The sequence below is a fragment of the Jaculus jaculus genome, chromosome 14 (assembly GCF_020740685.1).
Source record: "Jaculus jaculus isolate mJacJac1 chromosome 14, mJacJac1.mat.Y.cur, whole genome shotgun sequence".
In the NCBI taxonomy this organism is placed as follows: Eukaryota; Metazoa; Chordata; class Mammalia; order Rodentia; family Dipodidae; genus Jaculus; species Jaculus jaculus.
In genome coordinates this window covers 40,568,761-40,596,047 of record NC_059115.1, presented here as the reverse complement: position 1 = coordinate 40,596,047, position 27,287 = coordinate 40,568,761, and the positions used below count along the sequence as shown (strand labels likewise).

The 27,287-nt window shown below is 37.1% G+C and overlaps 1 protein-coding gene across 10 annotated transcripts in view; it reads left to right on the top strand.

Annotated features, from left to right (window-relative positions):
- The window catches only part of Cntn4 (contactin 4), a 1,052,004-nt gene that overhangs the window by 737,750 nt on the left and 286,967 nt on the right, over nucleotides 1–27,287 (top strand). For all 10 annotated transcript variants that reach the window (XM_045133612.1, XM_045133613.1, XM_045133605.1 and 7 more), the window contains one exon: nucleotides 22,271–22,366. In XM_045133612.1, the coding sequence (XP_044989547.1) occupies nucleotides 22,271–22,366 (96 nt within the window). The remainder of the gene's footprint in view (nucleotides 1–22,270; nucleotides 22,367–27,287) is intronic.

Here is a 27,287-nt window from a genome sequence, read left to right as displayed (position 1 = left end):
AGTTTCATGCCATTTTCTGGTTCAGTGAATTGTGACATCTGGTAGTCACAATATGTCCATACAGAAGTTAGTGAAATCAGGATAGTTTTTGTTAGTTTGTATTATGAAAAGATTGTTCTCTGCACTTCAGCTCACTCAAGCTGTGAAGATAGTATAACATTTCATCAATTAAAATATTCCAATTAACACTAGTCAGAAAAAGCAATATTAATAACACAACTGAATGAAGTTACTGAATCTTTGTAGCCTCACATATTGCTGTAGACACAGTATGTCAATCTCATATGATAGTTTCTTTTCCTTATGAACTTGGGGGAAAAATAGACATTCTTAAAGGGAGAAATGTAAAACTTTAGGAAAACAAAGGTTCCTATTCTAAAGCACCATGACTGCTCCTCAAATTAGAGTGGCAACTTTAAGCATCATCATGATTAATAGCAAAATGTCATGTCCCAAATAGCCCATCAGAACAGGAGATGTCTTTCCTGTATGTCAAGACCTGCAAATTTTGGGGAAAGTGATATTTTAAATTCTTGTTCCAGATTTTTTTCTTGATTCAATACAGATATTTTAAGTCAGTACCCTACTTGCCAGAAATTCATATACCTTCTATACACTAAATTAATGCTTAATGCTAACCCCTTTCTGCTCCCAAAAGATATTTTCATGGTTGTATGTGTTATTATGAGTGAAAATGTTGGGTTGTACTTGCTTGTTAAAAATAGTGCTATATTAAACGAATCTCTATCACACCTATCAGGAAACATTACAGAGGAGAGGAAGATTAAATATGAGTGCTGCTCTCATGGATAGCCTGGGAACCTCCTCCAGGTAGATGGTGATAGACATTGAGGAGACTCAAAACACATCATCAAAGCAGAAAATCAGAGGCTACTGGGAGCTCAACACTAAAGAAGACCTAACATATCCCAGGGTTCAGGAAACATTGTAAAAGAGGAGAAAGAATGTAAAAGTTACAGGGTAGAAAGGTATACTCTGAGGAATTGCCACCATTCCCAGAAATTGACTGGTGCAATCATGGTCTCACAGTGATTAATTATATTAATATTAATATATATATAATGTATAATAATATTAATAAATTAATAATATTAATAAATTAATGATAATTCCACTGAGAAGGGCTTAAATGGAATGGGTCTAAGGAAGAGGAGGTATAAAAATATTACCCCATGGAAATATGACCAAATTTCAATATGTTACTATATTAATGTTTTCAATTTTAAAGGTTGGTAATATTAAAAACAAAATGGAAGGGTTGGAGAGATTGCTTAGTTGTTAAGCCTTTTGCCTGCAAAGCCAAAGGACCCAGGTTCAGCACCCCAGGACCCACATAAGCCAGATACATAAGGGGGCACATGAGTCTGGAGTTCATTTGCAGTGACTAGAGGCTCTGAGCACCCATTCTCTATCTGCCTCTTTTTCTCTCCTTTTTTCTCTCTTTCTATTAAATAAATAAATAAATAAATTATACACACACACACATATATTAAATATTATATTTATATATTATGATATATATGATATATATTATATTATATATTTATAATATTAATTTATATTATTTAATTTATATTTATATTATATATTATATTATATTTATATTTAATTTAAATTATATTATTTAATATTATAATATTAAATATTATATATATATTAAAGGGGCTGGAGAGATACCATAGTGGTTAAGACACTTACCTTTGAAAACCTAAGGACCCATGTTCAGCTCTTCAGATCCCACAGAAGCCACATGCACAATGTGACACAAGCATTTAAGGTCACACCAACTCATAAGTTAGCACACATATCTGGAGTTTGATTGCAGAGGCTGGAAGCCCTGGTGTTTCAATCTTTCACTTTCTCTCTCTCATATAAAAAAGGCCAGTCTGTTGGGCTTGCCTAAAAAAAAAAAAAAAAAACAACTTCCCCCACACACATAAAATTAAAAACAAAAGAAAGCATGTCACTATTGGTCCAACTGCCACTGCTTATAGTTAGTACCACTTTTAGTTTTATTATTACCATCATTATTGTTATTGAATTATTAGTATTGTATTCCTCTGAGTGATCATTTCACATAAAGCATGACTTATGGGAACAAGATGAGTTTTGGAATTACATATGTTTATATTTTATACGTAATACTAAACATTGATTATTATTCATATTAGCCACTTGTTGAATGCCTCCAGGGAGCCCACTCCTGAGCTAGTTGTCTTGTAATCCTCATGTGAACATTCAATGTTTGTGGTGATTTGTATACAGACAAGAGCCAGCTATTTCAATCACTTGACACTCATTTTCCCAGCTGAGATTGAACAATATGACACTCTATGACACTTTGTCTTCTTGTTTCAGTTCTTACATTATAAACAAGTGTCTTTTTTTTTTTTTTTTTTAAGTGGCCTGCCTTTTGTATTTTGGTGCTTGTAGTTTGTGATTTTACTGTTTAAAATTGCCCAAAGCAATGGTTCTGGAGTGTTGTCTAGTATTCATAAACACAAGAAAACTGTGTTTTAGAGAGAAAACACACATGTTAGTAAGCATCATTCAGGCATGAGTTATAGTCTTGTCAACCATAACTACAACATCAACATATTGACATAATAAGGAAAATATCCTCAAACAGAAGCCCACATAAATAAGATTAACATATAGGTTGGCTGATGAAAATGTTGTGACTCATGGGAATGCAGTACTGCATTTGTCCTAGGGCCAGCCATTAGTTGATTGATCACTAAATCAGCATCTGGAGTTAATTTTCAGAGGCTGGAGGCCCTGGTGCACCCATTCTCTCTCTCTCTCTCTTCCTCTGTCTGTCTCAAATATAAGTAAATAAACAAAAATAAAAATAAAAAAAGAATTGACTAAAGCTGACTAGGTTATATGATGCTATTATTAGGGATAAGACTTTGACTTGAGTAAACACAGCAAAACTGTAATGATTTTAGAAGAAATACAGGAGAACATCCTATGACTTTGGGATTAAAATTGTCCATAAACAAGAAACTAAGGATGTCAGTCATAAAAAAAAAAGATTGATGCATGCACAGACCTTACATCCATCAAATACCAGAAAGAGAAGTAGAAAAACAGTCTTACAGCAGAAGATATTTGTAAAGCTGTACACAAAGAGCTCAAATGTATAAATAACACCAATGAGTCAGTAAAAAAGGAAAAAGACCCTAGTTGATGACCAGACAAATAGCATAAACTGGCATTCTCAAAGCATGATACAATATGAATATCCCTCAGATATATGAAAAAAGAACCTAATAATCAAAAGTACATATTGTATATTAGAAATTATGGATTACCACTTTACTCACCAAATTAACAAATAATAAATTATTGGTAAGAAGTAACAGGACTTATTACTGAAAAAAGCCACAAGCACTTTTGCAAAGTGATTGTATAACTCTCTGAGGATCTTGTGAACCTAAACTCTGTTTTATTCTTTTAGCCATACATACTCTAGACGAGAGAAACTCTTATGAATGTGCCTAGGCAATAGGCCTTCCATAGCAGTTTCCTTAAAAATAGCAATTACTGGAAGTCAGACAAAGAAAGAATGTAGAGATGATAAGCCTATGTTATAAGTTTGCACAAAGAAATACTAATACTAAATATTAATAACAGTACTAATAACTTGGTGCATCCAGCAAGCTTGACTCTCAAAGGAATAAAAACAAAACTAGCAAGTCTGAGAACAGTGTATAGCATAGTTCTACTTTTATACAAATGACTTTCAAGACTAAACAGTCCATTGTTTAGGGATATAAATGTATGTTAGCATATAGACATTTATATTTGTAATACACATAAAACACCAAATGATGAAACTCTTAGATGCAGGAAGAAATCAGAGGGAAACTGAGGATGTCAAAATCTCCAGCACTGTTCCTTCTACGAGGCTGAGTCACTGGATCTCAAGAATGCATTTTGTTCATTAAATTCTACATGATTCTTTGGCATGCCTACCATGTCACACAAATACAAATTAAAATAGGACCTGTAGAGTTGGCTCAGGAGCTAAAGGTTCTTGCTTACCAAGTTTTAATTTCAATGCCTCAGTTCTCATGTAAAGCCAGATATACAAAGTGGCACATGCATCATGAATTTTGTTGCAGTGGTAAGAGGCCCTGGCATGCCCATTCCCTCTCTTGCTCATCTTCTCTCTCTCTCTTTCTCTTTCTGTATACTTGAAAAAAGATTAATTAATTAAAATAATGAAATATACCAGGTTACCTGGGTTAAAATTTGGGCATTAATATTTACTACCAGGGTGAATAAATCTTGGCTTATAGGCTCAGTTTTCTTAAATGTAGAGATAAACATAGCACCTACCTTATGGTATAGATGAGGTTCAATGTATTAATACAGAAAGGCAGTTAGGATAATGTCTAGGCACATAGAAATTGTTCAGTAGATCTATGGCTGAGATGCTTATTATTACTACAAACCCAAGGTGGCTGAATTAACTATTAGACATCCAAGCAAGCAAACATTGCTCTTGTCACTTGAGTACCAGGATGCCACATGATAGAGTGTTAATATATCTGTTTCCTCACTCAACTATTCATGTATATTTGAGGGACATTTAAATCTATCTTTCATCAATTGTCATGCTGGATATTTTCCTGGCAATTGTGGCCTCATCCACAATCTTTAAAGAACTATTTGGAAATTCAAACTCACAGTGAGATTGGGAATATGAAGTTTCTTGCTTCAGTGCAGCCATGGGGAGTCATACTGGAGTTCAGTTGTTGATATCTCTGGCAGAGAAGTTGCAAGACAGACAAACTGAAACAAATCTGGGTGGAAAAAATGACATAAGGATATATTTTTGAGATGGAAAAATACCAGAAGTGTATGATAAAATTATAATTAGGTGTAAGTTTATCTCCTGGATTTGTAAACCAGGACAGTAGTTATCTCAATATCGTTAAACTAGGCTTGAATGAACACTGTGAACTCACTCATTGATAAAGCTTTTATATCCTGCTGTAACTTGCAGTGATATGGCATGTGCTGTGTACACTGACCTGCAGTAGACACGATTGGGCTGTGATGAAAATGGAGTAGGACAAGGTCACAGGTAACATAGTAAGAGTTTGTGCCAACTTGTTACTATACAAATTAAAGTCATATCTGAACACTAGTATTGTTTCCATGGCCTGTGCGAATGAACTGTTGATTAGATATCATAGTACGTGGCAAAGGAACCAGATTCCATCTCCATAGCACTTTCTAACTCTGGACAACATCAATTACCATCATTCCTCAGTGTCTTTAGGGAGTTGGTTCCAGGATCCCTGGAAAAAGCAAATCTGCAAATGTCTAAGTTCCATATACAAAGGGCATATTAGTTACAATACCTAATACAATGTAACTGTCAGATAAATGCCATAATGTTCAGGGAATTGTAAGAAAAAATATGCACATGCTCACTAGAAATGCAGTATGTTTCCATAATATTTGCAATCCACAGTAGTCAAGCCCATGGATGTGGAACCCATGGATAACAATGACAGCTGATTGTATTTTCTTTAACCTGTACAGGATAGATTTTTGAGAAATGTACAAACTTCTTAGAACCATATTTGAATCATTTTCTTTTTTTTTAATTTTTATTAACATTTTCCATGATTATAAAATATATCCCATGGTAATTCCCTCCCTCCCCACCCCCACACTTTCCCATTTGAAATTCCATTCTCCATCATATTACCTCCCCATTACAATCATTGTAATTACATATATACAATATCAACCTATTAAGTATCCTCCTCCCTTCCTTTCTCTACCCTTTATGTCTCCTTTTTACCTTACTGAATCATTTTCATATTCGTTCCAGGTGTCTACCACACATGGAATGATGGCTAATACTAAAAGAGGGAAAGGAAGGGAGGAGAAACTGATAGAGCGCATTAGATCATGTGGTGTTGAAGGAAGCTGAGTAGCTTCAGTGGATGCAGCACTGTTATAATACTGGTTTGGTAATTGTCTTTCTTCAGGAAATCATTATATTTTGCATGTCTTCAGTGGCCTTTTTCACATCTTCATTTGTTTCGAAGTTTTCATTTTGCTAGCAAACCATTTTAAGCTTTGAATTCTAAAATGAACATATTCACTTATTAGTTTCCCCATGTGCTACATGAACTAAGAAGACTTCTATATCACTTACAAATTAGGCAGTATAAACTCAACCAAGATTGCTGTGTCACTTGGCACTGTTTTGTGCCCTTCTTGGCAGTGTCAGTGGAGGACAAGAGCTGAGTTGGCAGGAGAGTGATTTATACTCCCAAACTTAGAAATAGGATGGGAATACAACAACTTTCTTATAATTTTCTTTTCCAAAGCTTCCATACCAACATTCTCAGTGGTGTTTCTCTAACTTATTTTTCTATGCCAGGTGTTCCTGTCAAAAACACTGAATATGAGTGATTTACTCTGTTTTTTTTTTTGTCTGTTTTACTCACTTTAAACTCTTTGAGAAGACAGTTCTGTGTTGTTGTGTTTGTTAACAGTATATCTGGTAATTAAAGCATTGCCTGCAAGTACTTGCGGCAGGCATAGTATAGGTAGTAAATGAATCGTTATTCACTTTCACTGAAGGAATTAAAGATGTGACATCTGAAATTATGTCAAACCGGAATATATTGATTAGTTCAAAGTGAAGTCACATGAAGACCTCAAAAAAAAAAAAAAAAAGGCCATCTGGGCTGGAGAGATGGCTTAGCAGTTAAGCGCTTGCCTGTGAAGCCTAAGGACCCTCGTTCGAGGCTCGATTCCCCAGGACCCACGTTAGCCAGATGCACAAGGGGGCACAGGCGTCTGGAGTTCGTCTGCAGTGGCTGGAGGCCCTGGCGCGCCCATTCTCTCTCTCTCTCTCTACCTGCCTTTCTTACTCTGTCTGTTGCTCTCAAATAAATAATTAAAAAATGAACCAAATAATTTTATTTTTAAAAAAAAGGCCATTTGGCCTTTTTTTCTACGTATGGACACCATAAATATTCTACTAGGATAGATATCCTGTCCATACCAAGGTAGAAAAAATTCATGATCACCAAAGGCTTTTTGCTGGGTCTTCAGTAAGCAAGAATCAATGAACTGTGAACTCATTCTTATCTCCACTACTTCCTTTATCCTTCCACCCTATCCATCTCCTATTAACATTCTGAGAGTTTACTACCCTAGTCCAAATAGTCATCTGCCTTCCATTGCTTTAGACATTTGTTGCATTTTACTGGAAGTATAAAAACATTGTGCTTTGGCCATTTCTTTGACTTTGTCTTGTGAAGATGGTCATAGACATGTAAAATAATGAAGCTTTTATGTATGGTTCTTATTCATTAGCTCTGTATTAAGTAGGTCTCTACATCTAACCAAAGTGCCTACAAGAGAACAAGAGGAAATAGAAGTAATCTACCTATTATCTATCTATCTATCTATCTATCTATCTATCTATCTATCTATCTATCTATCTACCTACCTATCCATCCATCCATCCATCCATTCGTCTATCATCTATGTATCTACCCATGTAAGTAAGTATCTGTGTATCTATCTATCATCTATGTATCTTTCCCCCTCTCCCTACTTCCTCTGTCATAAGATAATCTAAGAGCTAGAGGCAGGAACAATCGCATTTCTAAAATACAAGGGGTTCCATTACACTGCAGCTTTACCCTCTGTGAAATGAGAGTGTGAAACTGCACCACAGAATAGCTAAGGGGATGATGAATAAACACATGGCTTGCCTATATAGTTGATGATGGTTTTATTTTCAAAACTGTAATTAAATGAGATAAAAATATATGGTTGAAGTTTCTTAAGCAATTTAAATTCAACATAAATAACAGCTGTTCCTCATCTGGGAGCTTCACTTATATACAGATTCCTGCTTTTCATGCCCTGTTTTTTTATAACAAGTACACAGCTAATCCAACTTCCAGTATCACTAGAAATTAATTATAGCCAGTGTTACTTCCAACAGCTTTAAGTTGCACAGAATAACTTTGGGGAGGACAGGGAGATGGCTCAGAGTGTAAGAGCACCTGCTATGTAAGCATGATGAACTGAGTTTGATCCCAAGCACCCATGTCAAAATCAGGCATAGACACACACACACACACACACACACACACACACACACACAGAGAGAGAGAGAGAGAGAGAGAGAGAGAGAGAGGCAGAGAGAGGAGAGAGAGATGCACACAGCTATAACACCAGTCCTAAGTGGTAGATACAAGTGAATTACTGGGGCTCACTAGTCAGCCAATCTAACTTCTGACTGAAAGTGGCAGCTCTAGGTTTAGTGAGAGTCTCCATCTTAAGGAAATAATTTGAAAGAACAATTGAGGGTATCCAATGTGTGACTCTGGCCTCTACGCTTGCATTCACTGAGCACATGCATGTATATACACTATATACATATGACATAAGCCACATACAAAAATATTCAAAATAGCTGTTTAGTAAAGCCTGTCAAATTTCTTACAAGTAATGAACCCAAGCTTGACTAGTATTTTTCTTTACACATTAAAACTTCCCTGTTTTCTTTGAAAGGAAAGTTTTTCTTCACAGCATGGGTGACAAGAAGTTTGCAAGTTCTCCTTTTAATCTTTCATGGTATAATTTCTACCGATATTACTTGAGGACTAATAACTACTTTCAGGCAAATAACTTAAAGTAGCTCCAAAGATATCTATCTAATATATTTTTTTTTTATGAGCAGGAAACTAGAAGCTAATCCTCCTATCTGAAATGTCATATACACTGCCATTGTATTCTAACCAAACTGGACAGTGAATTTGTTGCCCAGGCTTATATCATTGGAATGTTAGCAGAGAAAAGCAATGGGATTTTTAAAAAAAATTGAGATGAAGAGATTCTTTTTAACTTTGAAACAGGGTTTTTCATAATTCATTGACTGGCTGATAGATTTGTAGTGCCTTGGTTTGATCTGTACCTTTTATATCTCCATTTGTAATAGGTCCCCAAAAATTGTCCTATATTTTATAAAATTCATGATAGTCTGTTAATACATGCCTTCTCATTCTGTTCTTCAGAGAATATTCATCAGAATATCACTTTCAAGGATCTGAATTTCTTCTAAGATTGTGTGTGCATTCAGAAGACTGGCCCAAAGAATTGCAACTCTCAGATTTTAATTTTTGGTAGGGAAAACAAAAAGCCACAAAATAAAATTTCAAAATGAAGAATTATGTTTCTTGCTGTGAAGGTTGAATGAGCCTGTCCATTTTAGAATTCTTACACTAGTTGAAGAAGTGATAATCATGTGATGTATCACTGACCAGTGTGTAACAGCCCTGATCACACTAGACATGCGCAGTTTGCATGGTATGGTTCCATGCTTTTATCATCCTAAGCATCCCATGAGACTGGGCAGGTGGGTGGAAGGGATGGTATTTGTTTTACTAAAAGAAAAATTGTTTTATATGCTGACTACAGCCCAGTCTTACTATACCCAATCTTACAGTGTATCACCATGCTATCATCTGAAGAGGGATAGGTTTTGTAGTTCAGGGCTTTTGATTACAGAGCTTTTTCTCTCTTTTTAAAATTTTTGTTGTTTATTTTTATTTATTTATTTGAGAGTGACAGAGAGACAGAGAGAGAGAGAGAGAGAGAGGCAGAGAGAGAGAGAGAGAGAGAGAGAGAGAGAGAAAATGGGTGCACCAGGGCCTCCAGCCATTGCAAACAAACTCCAGCTGCATGCTCCAACTTGTGCATCTGGCTTACATGGGTCATGGGGAATCGAGCCTTGAACCAGGGTCCTTAGGCTTCACAGACAAGTGCTTAACTGCTCAGCCATCTCTCTAGCCCTATTTTCTCTTTATTTAGATGTATTTTTTTGTTAACAACCTCCATACATATAGACATATAGCATGATCATAACCCCTTCCCACCGTCTTCCCTTTATCCGCTTCCACATTCCCCCTTCACTGAATCCCTTCTTTTTCCAACTAATCTGTCTTCTAGTTTGATGTCACCATTTTAAGGAGAGATCATTTCTTAAAGTTATTTTCAAGCTTTTTTGTTTAAGTTTATTTGCAAGGAAAGAGAAAGAGAGACAGAAACAAAGAGAGGAAAATGGGCATATAAGGGCCTCTTGCCACTGCAAATAAATACCTGATGCAGGCACCACTTTCTGCATCTGGCTTTATGTGAATACTGGGGAATCAAACTCAGGCTGGCAGGCTCTGCAAGTATGGTCTGTTAACAGCAGAGCCATTTCTCCAACCCTCTTAAATCTATCTTCTAAACTAGTTCTGGCATCAAGTGCACAGAGATTCTTTTTGGCCAGGATGCTGAAAACAGTGTGCCAGTTGGGGAAAAGAAAGAGAGACAGAGAGAAATTGCTTCCTAGTCCAACAGGCTTTGCTAAACATGTGTGAAGAAATTGCGGAACAGATACTTTCAGCTTTATACTTGTTATGGGAAACTTTTCTTCTGGGTAATGCAAATAGAGAAGAGACAGACAAAAGGATGATTACACCAAAACCAATTTTGGTGAACTCGTGACTTCATTGGGGTTACATGCAGAGCATGGTGAGTGGTTTCTTACAGGAGCAACAGATGACTGAGATGCAGCAGGACCATGAGAAGTGTCATCCATTCCTGGATGTCAGTCTCTCCAGAGCTGCTTTGACTTGAAGGCAGCTGCAACACCAGAAGGTTCACCTCAACATAGGTGAGGCTCAGGGAGCTGTGTCTTTGAAACACATTGCACGCCTTGCGGGAAGCTCAGTGGGAGACTGTCTTCTCCAAGCAGTTGTTTTGTCTTTATGTAGCCTTACAAGTTGCAGTTGACTTCCTAAATCTCTGAAATTTCCTTTGTACCTTAACCTCATGGAAAGAATATTTTAGTTTCCTATTAACATATCCTTGGGAAATGGATGTGTGACCTTCAAGTTTCAGGTCTTCTAGACTTAACTTCCTGAATCAGGGTCACTTTCCTCTCTTCAAGAGAGAATATTTCAATTCTGAGGAATCTGCTACACACAGTACTGAAATCTGATTAAGATTACCAAAACAGGTGTTGTGGCACACTCTAATCCCAGCAGTTGGGAAGGAGGCAGAGATAGGATGATCACCATGAATTTGACACCAGATTAGGACTACATAGTGAATTCCAAGTCAGTCTGGGCTACAGCAAGATCCTATCTCAAGGAAAACACATACAAACAAATAAGAGTCCTGCCCTCTCTCTGTCCCCCACCCCAGCTTTGATTAGTGGAGAAAGGGAAGAACATAAACCAAAAGACATCAATGAATGAAGCTTCAGATAAACAGGGAAGGTTACCCTGAAGAGGACATCTGATTTAAAGCATCTAAAGAATAATCTAAAGAATTAATACTGGTTAAGGTGCTTGCCTGCGAAGCCTAAGGTCTCATGTTTGACACTCCACATCCCACATAAGGCAAACATGTGTGGCAAGATCCCATATGAGTACAAGGTGTACATGCATCTGGAGTTCAATTGCAGTGGCTAGAGGTCCTGGCATGCCAACTCTCTCTCTCTCCTCTCTCTCTCTCTCTCTCTCTCTCTCTCTCTCTCTCTCTCTCTCTCTCTCTCTCGTGCACATGCACATAAAAAAGGGTAGTGTGTTTGGCTTGCCTCGGGAAAAAAATAGAATGAACATGTTGCATTTACCTTTGCATTGCTAGGGCAATGAAGAAAAGCAGCTGACAGGAAGAAAGGTATTATTTTGGCTTAGGGTCTTGAGGGGCCGCTTCATAATGGCAGTAGAAAACATGGTATGAACAGAGGAGGGACATCATCTATGCCACAGCAGGTAGAACACAGCAGTGAGAGAGTGAGACAGGTTCTGGCAATGGGAAACTGGTTGTACCACCCCAAAGCCTGCCACTAACAACACACCTCTCCTAGCTTGGCTCCACCTCTCAAACTGTTATCAGCCAGGGACCAGACATTCAAAAGACAGGCATTTACCTGGGACATCTGATTCATACCACCACAGAACACAATACAATAAAAAGTGAAAAAGAACATCCTAAGTAATGGAAATGATCAGGAGAAAGGTCTATCTTATGGTTTTTGAAGCAAAATGTCATTTTTATAGTCTAAGTAAGTTACAGGGAAAGTTGCACAGAATAAGTGTGGTAAGAGAGGCAAGGGCTGGTTTGTAAACAAACTTTGCAGAGAGCACAATGAAGAGTCCATATTTTATTTTAAAATTTACTAGTCAAAATTCTTTTCTTGTTTGTATTGTGTAAGCATGAAACCAAAGAGAGAGTGCAGCTGCCTAACCATTAGCACTCCAGAGTTGGGATGATATGTGAAAAGAGATGAGTTTCTGTAGAGAAAAATACTAGTAATGATAGCTTGCATGTGAGGCCACCTGTCTCCAAAGGAGAGCAACATTATCTACAATGCCATATCCCACAAATTGTGGTGATCTCATGGGTTTGATAGGTGCACATTTTTATGAGGCACACGGGGAATCTCAAACATTTTTAAATTGAGTTTTTCATTGGCTTCTTAAATAGCACAGAGGCCTAGATAGAACAGGGTATGTCAAAGGAACGAGGGAAAGGGAAGAACCAAAATGAGAATAAAAATAGCTATCTGGAAAGTCACACACTTACAGAGAAAAGGGCAGCAAAGCAAACTTTATTTTCTTGTAAAATCAAAAAAATAATAGTTGAGGGGTAAGAAAGTGTGAGTCTCAAAGGGTCAGGTGGTCAACCAGCATGGTTTTCCTCCTGTTATTTAACTCAATGCAGAACAAAAACGAGGAGTATGAGCTTCCGCGTGAGGAAGGCCTGGATTCTTGTCCAGCCTTGTCCATGTGCTGCACTTATGAACTGAGGTGTTAATTTTCATGTAATATGTGATTAGGAGTGGGACCTTCCTCATGGAATTGTGAGGACAGAATGAATAAATACATGAGAAATGAGAGACTACGTGTAAAATCTAATTAGCACTGGTCACAATTCTCTAAAAAGGGAAATACAAAAGTGGTTAAGTTATCAAAGTAGCTCAGAGAAGTATTCTGAACCTATGATATCTATTATGCTATTTTTAGTTCTTGCCTGTGTTTTGTTCCAGGAAATGAAGAGTGTAATATGGGGCATGGGCTAAAGAGAAATGTGCCCTATGTCTGGATAAATTTAACAGGTTCACTCACTGTTGGTGGGGAGGGGCACAGGTTGGCAGTTTTCACATACATTTCTTCATCCTGTTCATTTTGTTTTTTAGGCATAATTCCTTCCTGCACTTCCTCAGTGCTGCCTTTTTTGGTTGATTACTTTACAGATTAAACTTTCCTTCATTTTGTTTGACTGTTCAGAACTCATCTACACATTTACTCTTCATTCTGACTTAGTAACTTAAAGTGGCTCAAATGAACTCAGTAACTCTTGACTATAAATAACTATAGCACATCAATATATTTAAAGATATTTACAGTTAAAAATGATATTTCTATAATTTCCTGGTAATATTGAAGCTACAGAGTTTCATCTGGAATGACCAAGCTAGGTTAGGAAAATAAAAATGTTCAGAAAGTTAAAGAAAAAGCCATGAGGGCTGAGATCAGTGCCTGGGAGAACTGGGAATAGCACTCTCTTATAAAGTTCTGAGGGATGAAGCCAGGCATGGTGGCTCTCGCCTTTAATCCCAGCACTCTGGAGGCAGAGGTGGGAGGATTGCCGTGAGTTTGAGGCCACCCTGAGACTCCATAGTGAATTCCAGGTCAGCCTGGGCTACAGTGAGACCCTACCTCTAAAAACCAAAAAATAAAAAATAAAAAAATAAAACAAGCAAACAAACAAAAATTCTGAGTGACACTCACAGGGGTAACATTGGAATTTTGAAAGAACAAACCCAGAAACCATTTCTGTGAGTAAGTCATCAGTAAATTCAGTGTACATTTAGCGATATTAATGAAGTCTTTTCTAATATAAAGATGTTCAGCAATGAAATTCATTTTTCATTGTCAAACCAAGCATAAGATTCAGGCCTCTTATTTTAGATGTAACAATTGTCAGGTGTTTGATATAGACACAAAACAGGTTTTTATTTTGTTTTACTTAGTTGTTTCAGTGAGAAAAATGCTGATACCAATACTTGACACCAAACAAAGGAGTTCAAAGAATTTTTGCTGAACATTGGATAAACAGATGAAAAAAATGACACCAGGAAAAGGAAGATAGAGACATAAATATTTATCAACATTTTATGGTTATAGTGCATCCAGTTATTTGAGTTTCAATTTATATTTATTTATTTTTCAGTAATCACAATTTACTTTTAAAACTAAAACTATATTAACGGCTATATTTTATAAAAGATAAAATAATATGATTCCTTTGTATTTATAATTTAAAATAACAATTTATATCCTTTTAAAAAGTTGGCATATATCAGTTTTCCTGTTTTGTGAACATAGTTTTCAATTTTATATTTAATTTTGTTTGTTTATTTGTTTATTTATTTATTTGTAAGCAGAGAGAGGCAGATGAGAGAAAGTGAGGGACAATGGTCATGTCATGGCCTTTAGCCACTACAAGGAACTCTGTCCTGATGCATGTGCCACTCTGTGCATCTGGCTTCACTTGGTGTGGTGGTTTGATGTAGGTGTCTCCTATTACTTATATGTTCCCCAGCTGATGGTAATTTGGGAATTGGACTCTCTTGGAGACATTGTTGGGGGTTTATGGGTATTATAACCAGCTTCCCTTTGCTAGTGCTTAGCATATTCTCCTGTTGCTATTGTCTATCTGATATTGTCCAGAAAGTGCTCATGCCATAATTTCCCCCTGCCATCATGGAGCTTCCCCTTGAGTCTATAAGCCAAAATAAACTATTCCTCCCACAAGCTGCTCTTGATTGTGTGTTTTCTGCCAGCAACTCAAAACTGACTACAATACTTGGGTATTGGGTAATTGAACCCAGGTGGTTAGGCTTTATAGAAAAGTGCTTTAACCACTGAACCATCTCCCCTAACCCTCAGTTTTATATTTAAAAAACAACATGCCCTCTCAGACTATAATACCATAGAGAAAAGTTCTTAGGGGCAATTATCTGAGGCCACCATGGGTATGATTATAATTCATAGGGAGCATACAATCTGTAGGCTACTAAAACAAATATGGGTATCTGGGTTCACTTTAGTACCTCTCTTAACTTGAAAGCATAGTAAAGTCTACCAAAGGAAGATACATTCTCGGTCTCATTAACATGCTGTTTTTGAATGTGTGTGTGTGTGTGACTTGAACAGTTTAGTAGAAGTGAGACTCACATATTCTCCCTCAGTGAGTCATGTTCTATAGCCCTTCCTTTGATAATCAGAAAGATAATGATAATGCAATTACAGATTCCATGGCTTTGGACCAGGCAATGAGTTCAGAGCTTTATATGCATCATTTTAAACTTTGAAAAGCCTTGTGAGGAAGGAATTATTGTTCTGATATTAAGATGAAGAAATTGAAGTTCAAGGAAATTAAGGCATCTGCCCACGTTATAAAGCTATGGAGTAAGAGTGCTGAGCTTGTACACCAGGCTCTCTCACTCTAAATCCAGTGTGTTGAGCCATTAAGCAATTCTTCCTCTTGCTACATATGCTTATAAGGAAATCTAGCCAACCCTGCAGTCTCACTAATGGTTTTCAACTTTTTCCTGAGTGGAAAAATGTTTAAAATATGGTTTAGCAACTCATCAGGTTTTGTGAATTGTATTTATTCTAAAGATGAGTCTCTGAACTCCAAAGATCCACATACACGTGCACCCACACTTCCTCACAGACAGAGAGAAGGAAGAAGCCAAGCAGTAGTATTAAATGTGATGTGTAACAATGACTTATGGATTTACTCTCCAAAATACCTCTTTCTTTTCTATAAATGGTGAGCGTAGTCACATTCATAATAAATATAGCACCTGACCCTCTTCCTGAGTTTATATTGATTTCATTATTGAGTGTTTCAAAACTGGAAGAAGCAATAGCACAATTGACTGGTGCTGACAATTTCCTTAACTGAGGCCATATTGTGGGAATTAGTAGAATCTATGCCTAGCCAAGTCAGGAAAAAGATGAATTTGTAGTTTCTTAACTTTACAAAATGCATGCATTTAAATGTGACTATACAAGCATAGTGTGCTCTATCATTTTTCATTTTTCTTTTTCTCTATTCTCTCCATTGACTTAAATCCAACCATGATATTTGTTATTATCTCATTAACCTTTCCTGGCCATTTTACAAGTAAACTTTTTATGTCCTCCTCCAGGAAGTACTAGCTTATGGCTAACATTAACTGTTCTTGCCCATGAGTGCAATGGCTAGTCCCTTAATGGTGGTCTAAATAAATTGCTTTTGCTTATTCTATGTTATTAGTTCTCAAAAAAAAAAAAAATCTCAGACCCTCTTGATTTTATTAGCTCTGGCCGATACCCAAGTATTTATGGTAAGCTACTTTTTTAAAACCAGTTCTAAACATTTATTAACTTCCCAGACAGAAAATATGTAAACATTTCCCCCTTATTCTATGATTTATTTTCTGATCTGCAGTCCAAAAGTTTTCCTATTTAAATCTTTATTACTTATTGCCTATTGCAACTTTAAGGCCTTTGTACCCTATCAATCCTCCAGGAACTTAACTGCTAAATTATTTCTATGCCTTGGTAAGCTAAAACATTCTAAATACCATAGCTTATTTTCTAATTTGATCCAAAAATAAAATATGAATATGATATTCCACAAGAGAATAAAGGATAGTTATTTGGCAGAAAAAATATATGAAAACACATCTGCTACAAAATTGTGCATTCTTTAGTACATGATTGTTGGAAATTTTTATATAAAATGCTGGCAAGGGAAATCAACAGAGTAGAGTTATTTTTTAAGGTCTATGTGTTGCATATCAATGAGCCACATAGAAATCTAGAAAGACTAGCTGCTTTAAGAAACCTTGGTTGGAGATGTTAATTCTCTGTTGTACAGCATGTCATATATTAGGGCCTATATTATATAAAGTGAAATAGAAATCAAAAAGAATAGTCCAGTGACCTTCCTAACAAGTGCTTTCTTCTTCAATTTCATGCTTTGTACCTCATATTTAAAATGCCCCCATAGGGCTGGAGAGATGGCTTAGCGGTTAAGCACTTGCCTATGAAGCCTAAGGACCCCGGTTCGAGGCTCAACTCCCCAGGACCCATGTTAGCCAGATGCACAAGGGGGCGCACACATCTAGAGTTTGTTTGCAGTGGCTGGAGGCCCTGGTGTGCCTATTCTCTCTCTATATATATATATATTTGTCTCTTTCTCTCTGTCTGTTGTTCTCAAATAAATTAAAAATAAACAAAAAAAATTAAAAGATGCCCATATAAAGTTCTCCTGCGGTGTGGAAAGCTGAGAAACAGAAGAGGCAGGGTTGTCACTCCTCACATTGTACATTCAAATAGGGACATTCTTACACACTCACTGAGGAGGAAAATCAGTCACGTTTGTCTCTGAGACACTGCAAATAGCTAGTTCAAATGCACTTTTTCCTGACTGCACTTCATCACTGTGGAAACTATAGACTTTGTTGCAGTGGCTTTGGAGGGAAAGGCATGACTTTGCATTTTTCTGACAAATTTCCACAAGCAGGAAGAGCATAGTGAAACACTGAGTTTCTCTTATCGTGAACTGGGAATTTAAGACATGATGGCAGTAGAGGGAAAGACTTAGCAAGTGTTATGGCCTCTGTATGAACTGCAAGTGGGTGTTGTTGCTACTTGGATGAGGTCAAGGTGATAAAGTGTTACCCACTGTGATAATTTCTATTGATTGTCACTTTGACAGGAGCTGAAATCATTTGTGAGGAGTCATCTACATTAAGTTAGCCTCTGGCCATGCAGTTGATGAGGTTAATGGAGGTGGGAAGACTCACCTCAGCTGTGGATGGGGTCCTAGAGTATATTAAAAGGAGGGAGCAGCAGTGTTCATCGCTGTGCTTCCACACTGTGGACTGAATGTGACCGGTTGCCTCAACCTCCTGCTGCCACGCCTTCACTGCATGGCACACTGTGACCACAAACTGTCAACCGAAATTAACCCTTCATCTGCTACACGTACGTTCATCAGGTAGTTTGTCCTGGTAACAAGAGCATAACTAATACAGTTATAATGATTTTTTCTTTTTTTTACCATTTCCTAGTGGTGCTACTACTGATCATTGTCTAATATCAAGGCTTTGGAGGTAAAAGGACTTGTGAAAATATTATTTCTGTATGTTGTCTTGTGCAATTTGGTTTACCTTCATAACACATAATAATTTATATTCACTAATACAAAGTATAAATATTGCTAGTAAGAGTTTGGCTATGAGTGTACAAGCACCCTGGAAAGCTTCTTTAAACTCCGAGTGCTCCGACTTGAAATGATCTTGTTGCTTGCTAGCAGTTAGAATCCGAATGGGTTATTAGATCTGAAAAGGTGTGTTTGTGATCTGTCATCTTTTCCTGAATTTGTGCATACATATCATGGATTTTGCTGAGCACCCACAGCTCACTGTGACTTGCATTTGCTACTTGAACCATTTTATAAAGAAAAGGCTTGGCTTGTGATTCTCTGTCAAATCACATTCCTCAGGCAACAGCCACATAGAAAGCACCAACCATGTGGCATGGAACGCCTTGCACTTGGCTATGGATTTTTCTAATTTTGCCACCTTAACTTTTGCCATGACTTTTTATACATATACAGCACACGTATTCTCAGGTTATGTATGATAAAATTAAGACTTGTCAAAGATCAACTTTAAGTACCACTCATAGGCATAAATGGTTTTATTTCTCTTTTATGTGTGTGTTTGTGTGGAGGATGTGCCCATGCTTTAGGCACATGGCGCATGTATGTTGGGGATGCTCATCTTGCCTGTGGAGGCAAGAGGTCAACATTGAGTATTTTACTCTCTCAATACCCAACTTAGTTTTCAGGAGATGAGGACTTTTACTAAATCTGGAGCTCACTGATTAAGCTAGGCTAGCTGGATAGTGAACCCTGGATTCTTCCTCTTTCTGTTTTCCCAGAACTGGAATTAGGTTTGTGTGTCTGCTAGAGATAAAAATGCAGGGCCTCTTGATTGAATACTAAGCACTTTATTGAGCTGTCTCCCCAGCCCCTCAGAGATGATTCTCAAACTCAGTTCCTTCCAAATAATCTTTGCCTCCTTCACTGTGTAGGTAAGGCCTCCCTTATGGAATACATTTTATTAACTACTAACAATTATTTCAGAATATTTTCTTAGAATGTCATTTATATGTGACAAATTTTAAATGTTCAAATATTCTAGAACTAAAAAAAAATCATAAAAAGGTGAAATCTGGTTTCTATTTTTTAAGCTCAAACAGATCAATTAAAAGTTATTACATATAATATTTTTAGTTCTTTTCCATATCTTAGTATATTTAGAAACCATGGTTTCTTTTGTCCAAATGAGACAGGATATCTATAATTTAAAAGTTCTTTGTTTTTATTCAAGTCTGGAAATTAGATGAAATACCTGTAGGAACATGTAGAAAATTTATGTTAAAAACCTGTATGCAATAATTAAATAAATAAAAGTAATGAAGCCTGATTTAGAATCTCCTTTAGAAATAATGGTTAAAAATATCGATTCCATGATAAAGTTTTAAAAGTCTTTGGTTTAACTCCTTATGAAGATCATTTCTTAAATGGAAGAAAATGATTATCCACCCCCTTTCCCTGACAATTACTGAATAAAAAAGAGCACACTTCATCATATATGTGACTAGGATTATAGCACTGGTTTTGTGCTCGGTGGGTGCATATCCTCCACGTGCGTCTCTCACCCTTGACTCAAGCCATCCTTGGATTGCCATAATTAGGCTGTGAGCCAGTGCTCACCCCTGACCCCTGACCCCTGCCACTCTGGGCTCCTGAGTATAAGCATCTTCTCCCAGTGTTTCATCCTGAGCTGGAAATCTGATGGTACCTGATATAAATTCTCTAAGCATACAGGTAATCAACAATAATATATAAGCTTACAACTTCCTACTTTCAGATTATGCATACTGTTTTTGGTGTCCTGAGCTCTCCATGAACCCAAAGTGGTTGTTAGAAATGTCAGTTTGTACAAGTGTGAGGCTCCCCAGGTTCATGTGGCTCTGCCAATCACTATGTTGTCACCTACAACCATTTTTATTGTACCTCTAATTTCTAGCCTTTGAAATGGGTTCAGTAATTTATTTAACATTTTATATTGGCAAATATGGAGGTGACATCTGTAAATAGTGCTTCACCCTAAAGGGTACATACATATTGCTTGCAAACATATATGGCATACTTGAATCAAAACAGTCTTCAAATGCAAATGAAGCAATGTTTCAGATAGGAAATAAAAAAGGAACAAATAACATTTCTCTTCGTGCATTCCTTCTAGGGATAGCTGGTTTGGAAGGAGAGGAGAAAAAATGCTTTGTTGTACAAAGTCTGTCACTTTATTACATGTATTTTGTATATTAAGTCATTTTTATTTTCAACTGCTTTTTGTCTCAAACTGTGACCTTTGGGTTTATAAATATCTAGTCCTTAAAGTCACATGACATCCTTGAGGAAATACAACTTTCTTCCAAAAGCAGTCCCTTCTCAATATTTAAGAATACATATGAATTCAAAATAATCTAGAGGTGAATATGTGTATGTATATGTGTACAAATATATGTTTATAAAAATACAGAGAACGCTGCAATTCAAGCACACTGAAGGCTCAGGTAGATTATGAGTTTGAGATTATTAGTAAAAGTCCAGTTTGGACTACATAGGGGTCACTGTCCCTGAAAACCAGACGGTAGAATATACATATATATGTATGTGTGTATATGTGCATGTTGTAGTTACTTCTTGTTGCTGGGACAAACATATGATGCAGAAGCAGCTTATGGGAAGAAAGGGTTTGCTTCAGGCTCATAGATTCCAGAGGAATCTCCCTCACTGCAGAAGCTGGTTCATATTTTTTAAGGCTTCATGAATAATTTATTCTTTTGAAGCTTTTTGTTGTTGTTGTTGTTGTTTTAAGTATAAACCTTTTCATTTCCTTAATCACAATTTGTACAGCTTAGTGTTATGGCATTTGGCAACAATAGTGTTTATTCCTTTATCTATTTCTTTTGTTTTTTGTCAAGTTAAAAAAAGCAATTGGTCGACCATTTTTGTTTTCATCGCAGAGACTAAAAGCCAATACCAGCAGGGAGGAACAGCTAGAACTCAAGCTGGCTCTAAACACTTCTTAGGCCTGGATTCAAGATCTTCCCTAGTGATACACCTTTTCCCAGCAGACTTAAGTATGAGACTCAATCTTAAAATATATTTTTATTTATATGTTTATTTATTTATTTATTTATAAGTGAAAGAATCAGAGTATGTATATAGTATGTGGTGTGTGTGTGTGTGTGTGTGTGTGTGTGTGTGTATGTGTGTGTGTGTATGTACACCAGGGCCTCTCTCCCCTACAAACACACTCCAGACACATGTGTTACCTTGTGCATCTGACTTTACATAGGTACTGGGGAATCAAACTTGGTCCTTGGGATTTGCAGCCACGTGCCTTAACCACTGAACAATCTCTCCAGTCCCTAGGCTCAATCAAACACACCTAAGGCTATAGGGTATATATATTTATATTCAAAGCATAACGGTATATATACATATATAACTATGTGGATATGTTTAGCACCAGATGTAATTATATATAACAGTTTATAAAGTAAACAGAATAGTACCAGATAGAAGAGTTTGCATTATAATGACATTTCATTACATAGTTGTCGTAAGAGGGTCACGACATCTTTAAACTTCAGTTTCTTTACCTAGGCCTGTAGTGACCAGTAGAGTTTTCTACAACGGAAGTCTTCTTTGTGTTATGTAGTATGGTACTCACTAGCTGCATGTACTTACTGAGCACACAAAATATGATTAGTCTGTCTAGGGAACTGAATTATAAACTTTTATTTTAGTTATGTTGAGTCTACATAAGCACCCATGGCAAGTGGGCATTTAACTCAACAATGTAGCTATGGAATCCAGGAGGAAGGGTCAAAACTAATAAAATGTCAGGTAAGTATATGTTCTCTGACACAAATGCTAGCTATCACGGCTATTTCTCTTCATAATTATCATCTTTTAAGTAGTGATATTCTCCCATGATAGCAAGGTCTGTAAAATTTTAATTTGTTTTCCTTATTTCTCTCAACAGATCTTGAAAACTTTAAGACCAGAACAAGAAGCACAGTGTCTGTCCGTCGAGGTCAGGGAATGGTACTCCTGTGCGGCCCACCACCCCATTCCGGAGGTATCTAGACATGCACTCACGTGTGCACACTTTACTAGCTGATATTTTTCTTGCTGAATCTTCTCCCTCCTGGTAGCAGCTGAGGGGACAGTGTCATTTATAGAGATTCCCAAAGTCCCTCCATGTAGGGAAGGAGCTGTTGTGAATGCCTCCCATAAATAGGATAGGAAAATATCATGTTATGCAAATGTTCCTCCCCACTGCTCTGGGTCTTGCATGAAGGGGTGAGTCCTAAGTCAGTCAAGATCAGAATCCTGCTGCTTGGTAAGGCAAAATAGGTAAAATTACCATGCTTATTTTATCTTACTTGAGCTAAAAAATATGGTCCTGATTAATTTTATCTCTTTCTTGTACTGTTCTTATAATTCTTCTGATACCAAACATTGTCTTTTTTGTTTGTTTTTTCATGGTAGCAATTTTCCAGTCCTCTGGTCACCAAGTCACTAAGCAAAGATTCAATTCTGTTCTGATATTAACTGCCCTGAGTTCATGTCAGAGCCTTTATAGTAAAGGCTTCAATATACAAGATTTGCCCAGGTCAGGTGCCATGTGCCTGTCACTGACCTCCTGAGCTTCTGGTCCAGACACCCCTAACTTGGATTCAGTGGCTGCTAGAATAGCTCACAGAACTAAGCCGGGGGGGGGGGGGCGGGGGGGAGAAGTCCACAAACTCTTCCAGTTAAGCTCATACAGAGGCAAAACCAATGAAAAATCAGGTATTTTATGCAGACACTTCCTCCCTTGAGAAATACCATAGTTGTAATAAGAAGGAAGCATATGGAGAGATGTCATCTCGGCGACTTGCAATCTGTGAAGAGGACCACTGATGATGGATGGGGGGTAACTGCACATACAGGGTTCAGTACTGTGGACGTGTGATAAGTAGTGATACTTACTAGAATTTCACAAAGGTTTGTGATGACAAGATTGATAAGCTGCACTCAGTAATTAGTGCTGGTTTAGTTGGATATCTGTTATCATGATTGCATTAATTTTCTCCTTAGCTTTCATGATTGAAAGAGAAATTTTTTTGTTTTTAACTTGCAGATTTAAAAATCATTCTTTCATTTTTGTCCTATATTCAGAAGTTGTAACTTCCTTTTCAAAATCTAAATTCCTACCTAATAGTTCCAGCAGAAAATAACAATTAGTAAAATAGCTAAAAGCTAAAAGGCTTGAACTTGTAGTAGAGAAGAGACAGGAAACAGTCAGATGTGGATTTGATGACTAGAATGTCTGGCTTTTGAAGATGGGCACAGAATCTACTTTGCGTTTATGGGCTTTGTGCTTTGGGAAGTAGGTTTTTGTTTCAGACCTTTATCTTCCCTTTGAGTTGGTATCAATAAGCACTCAAGTGGAAGTCCAGACATGAGTTCTATTCCTGGTTCTGTTTCAAACCATTACTTAAAATTGGGCAAATATTTTGATTTTTCTACACTTTACTCTTCCTGTCGAGTAAGGAAAGAGACTAAAACAAAACTCTCAGATCTCTTTTAGTCCTACAATTACATAATTATAACTCAGTAGAAGTAGCGGTAATCATTAGCAAGTAAGCCTGCATTACCTTTCTATGAGGAAACTACCTAAGGTTAGACATATATGTCGATCCAGTTGAAATTTATTCAAGTTAAAACTTCCTAAGATGAAATCTAATAAAAATAAATATGAAAGATTTTGCTTATTTCTTCAGCAAAATACCCTCACAGCATTCAGCATCAGTGACATGACATGACTCTAACAATTAATCTTGGAAGTATATTTTAAAGCACCTTTCCTTGCTGATGTACCAATAGCTTTAGGAAAGGCAAAACAAAATGAAGTAAGGTCTTGCCACCTCATGATGAGGTAGCTGAATCCTTGCCCTTTCCCACAGAGAAAGTTATTAAAACTTTCCATAGACATCAACTGAAATGCACTTGTCTCTGCTGGCAGCAGTCAGCTGCTCTGAAATCAGTTCTTGGAGCTGTGCTGACATTCCTGACAATCTTGATGGAGAAAGACAAGGAAATAAATATTCTCATTATGGGCTGTATTAGAAACCATGTGCGCAGAAATACTGTGAACAAGACAAACACAGCAAGGACATTGTCAGAGAAACAAAGAGGATATTCAAGGTTGTTAAGAGATTATCTCGGACACCCATCAGTTTTGGCCAGGGGAGTCAATGATTATCTGATGAAATCTCCCCATTTACTCTGATGCATCCAGTCCAGCAGTGATTTGCTCACTGCCTTTTCTCAGGATGAGCATCACCTAAAAGCTGGCAGAATCACCATGAGCTACTGGACCTCGTGAGCATTTTAAACCCAGCATATAGCATCCCAGTTTCAATTGTAACAGATCACACAGAGGGAAGGAAATGAGTCAGCCTTTTATTGTATCACTAGGATACATAGTAATGGCAAGAAATCCATTGTGGGGATGCTACTAGTCCCATTTCAAAAACTGTTCATTGTCAGAACATTATAAGGTAACATACAAATGAGCAGCAATTAATCTGTTTTGAAATGTACATATTTCTAGTGCTGCCAGTCACCATGGGCAGCATCTCTGTCATGTCTTTGTTCATGCATATAAACTCAGATGTGATATGTTACATAAACTTCAACAGTAAGTGTAGACATAGACACTGAAAAAAAAACCTGAAATCATTATGATGGACTCTGGTTGTACTTGGGAGTCTTTCATATTACAAACAGAGATTACTGAATCTTAGAATGTTCCCTCTGTTTTCTGACACCTCCAGTGTCATTTGGCATTAGGAATTTATGACCTTTAGCCAAGCCCTCATTAAATAGGAATAGAAATGACCAGATTACTCATCATTGAAATCCACAAACTTTCATCGAAGGAAGTTTGGTTCCTTTTCTGTGTCACCAAGGTCCTCAAGTGCTCAAAAGCAGTGGCAAGCTCATGTGGGAATTTATAACAAAGGCAGAATCTCAGTCGCCATGCAGAGTCTACTGAACCAGATCTTGCTCTTAATAAGATCTCCCACTGGTCACATGCACATTAAAGTTGGAGAAACACTGAACTGCATCTGTGATTTCTATACAATACACACCCTGCCTCTGGCCAGGGACAGGCAGGCAGCTTTAGTTTCATTGGGACAATCTATTTGGCCACTGGAGACCAACCTTTTCCTTAAGATAACATGATAGCAGAGGTCAGAAGAGGGGTTCCCAACATGTGTTGTTTTATAAAACTCTTGTGGACATGGAGGCAGCAGAAGGTTTCAGATGCATTCAGATCTGTGATAAAACCAGTCCAATTGCTGACATGGCATGCTTCGAGTTCCACCTTACTGGAGCAGAAGTGCAGAACATTCATATGCTTTTAAAAGATATTAAAATAATTATGCAACCATATGACCTCCAGAGGCTTTACCTTTGTTTCCATGTGTCCAAGTGCTTGTGCATATGGGAAGCCAGCAGCAAAGATTAGTTTTACTCAGGCATTCATATTCAGAAGTAACAATTCATATTTCATCCTCTCTTACTAAATTATTACTTGTGAAGTGTTGGCTTTCTAGTATACAAAAAAGTAGCGAAGAAATCACCTGTGTTCAATTCTGAGATTATTTTCATTGTTACAGCTTTTAGAAATAGTAACTAGAATTTGTTATTGTTGTGAAATCATTTACACAGAGCACATCCAAAATACTGAGGACCAATTTACAGGCTGTCAGGCTCAGGGACCTGATGATAGGGCATCTGTGAGGTCCTTTGTGGGATGTATAATGCTTTGGTTTGCATTATATCATCTTTCTTTGACACTCATAATCTTATAAGGAAATGTTATAAGGACAAAGAGTATATACTGTACTTAAGGAGAAGAAAACAAAGAGGTGATGTGTGGGTTCAAAGTGATGGAGAGTAACTAGAGTTCAGCACACACACCCTTTCTGCAGATTGGAGAGTAGAAGTATGTTTTACACTCTATATCAATGGTCTTTGAGCTCTACCCAGGGTAGTTGAATCACTTGGATCTTCTCTGACATCATTGGTAGTTTGTAAAGTGTACTGTATAAGCTAAAATTCAACCAGGCTAGAAAACTGGCATCCTTATAGCACAAATTCGAGTAAGACTTGTCCCAAGAAAATCTTTCCATTTACAAGCCTCTGCAGGATCCCATAAATTTAATTTCATCTGGACATAGCCACAGGGAATACAATGAGAGCCCTAAAAGAATCAACTATGCCTTCCCACAGTGTGGTTATTTCAGATGGACTATTTTATATTCACTAAAAGATAGAAGTAAAAGTATGAAAGTAGGACACCAGTGCTGAAGTCTTAGGTATCTCTTATTACCCTCCTGTGTGGGCCAATTATGTAATTTCTCCTAGCCCCATTTCCTTCATCTGACTTCGTTTTTACCTTCCCCCACACACTCAGCTTTCAGTACCAATATATTACCTTTAGAACTGGACTCATCTAGTTATATATCTAGTCCAAACTATGCTGATATGTCAGTGAGTCATAACTAGTCTTACTATGCTAAAATTTAGTATCTTCTAAGCCCAGAGTGATCGTGAAAACATTATTTTGTTCAGGCTGACTGAACCCTCTCAATACCTTATTCCCGTTGCCTTCCATAAACTGGCTCCCATTGCTTACCAGTTTTATATAACTTTAATTTTCCAATTATATTCCTGTTTGTTCCAAATACCAACACTTTTCTTTGCAATCCAGATTCAGCTTCCCTCCTGTTACTATGTCTTACCTAATGGTATTTTAGATCCCATTTTAATCACAGTACAAAACTTGAGTCGTAAAATGTGATAAGATGCTATCCTATGGATGCTAAATATTGTTTCTAGTTCTTTTTTTAAAAAAAATTTTGTTCATTTTTATTTAATTGAGACCAACAGACAGAGAGAAAGAGGCAGATAGATAGAGAGAGAGAATGGGTGCGCCAGGG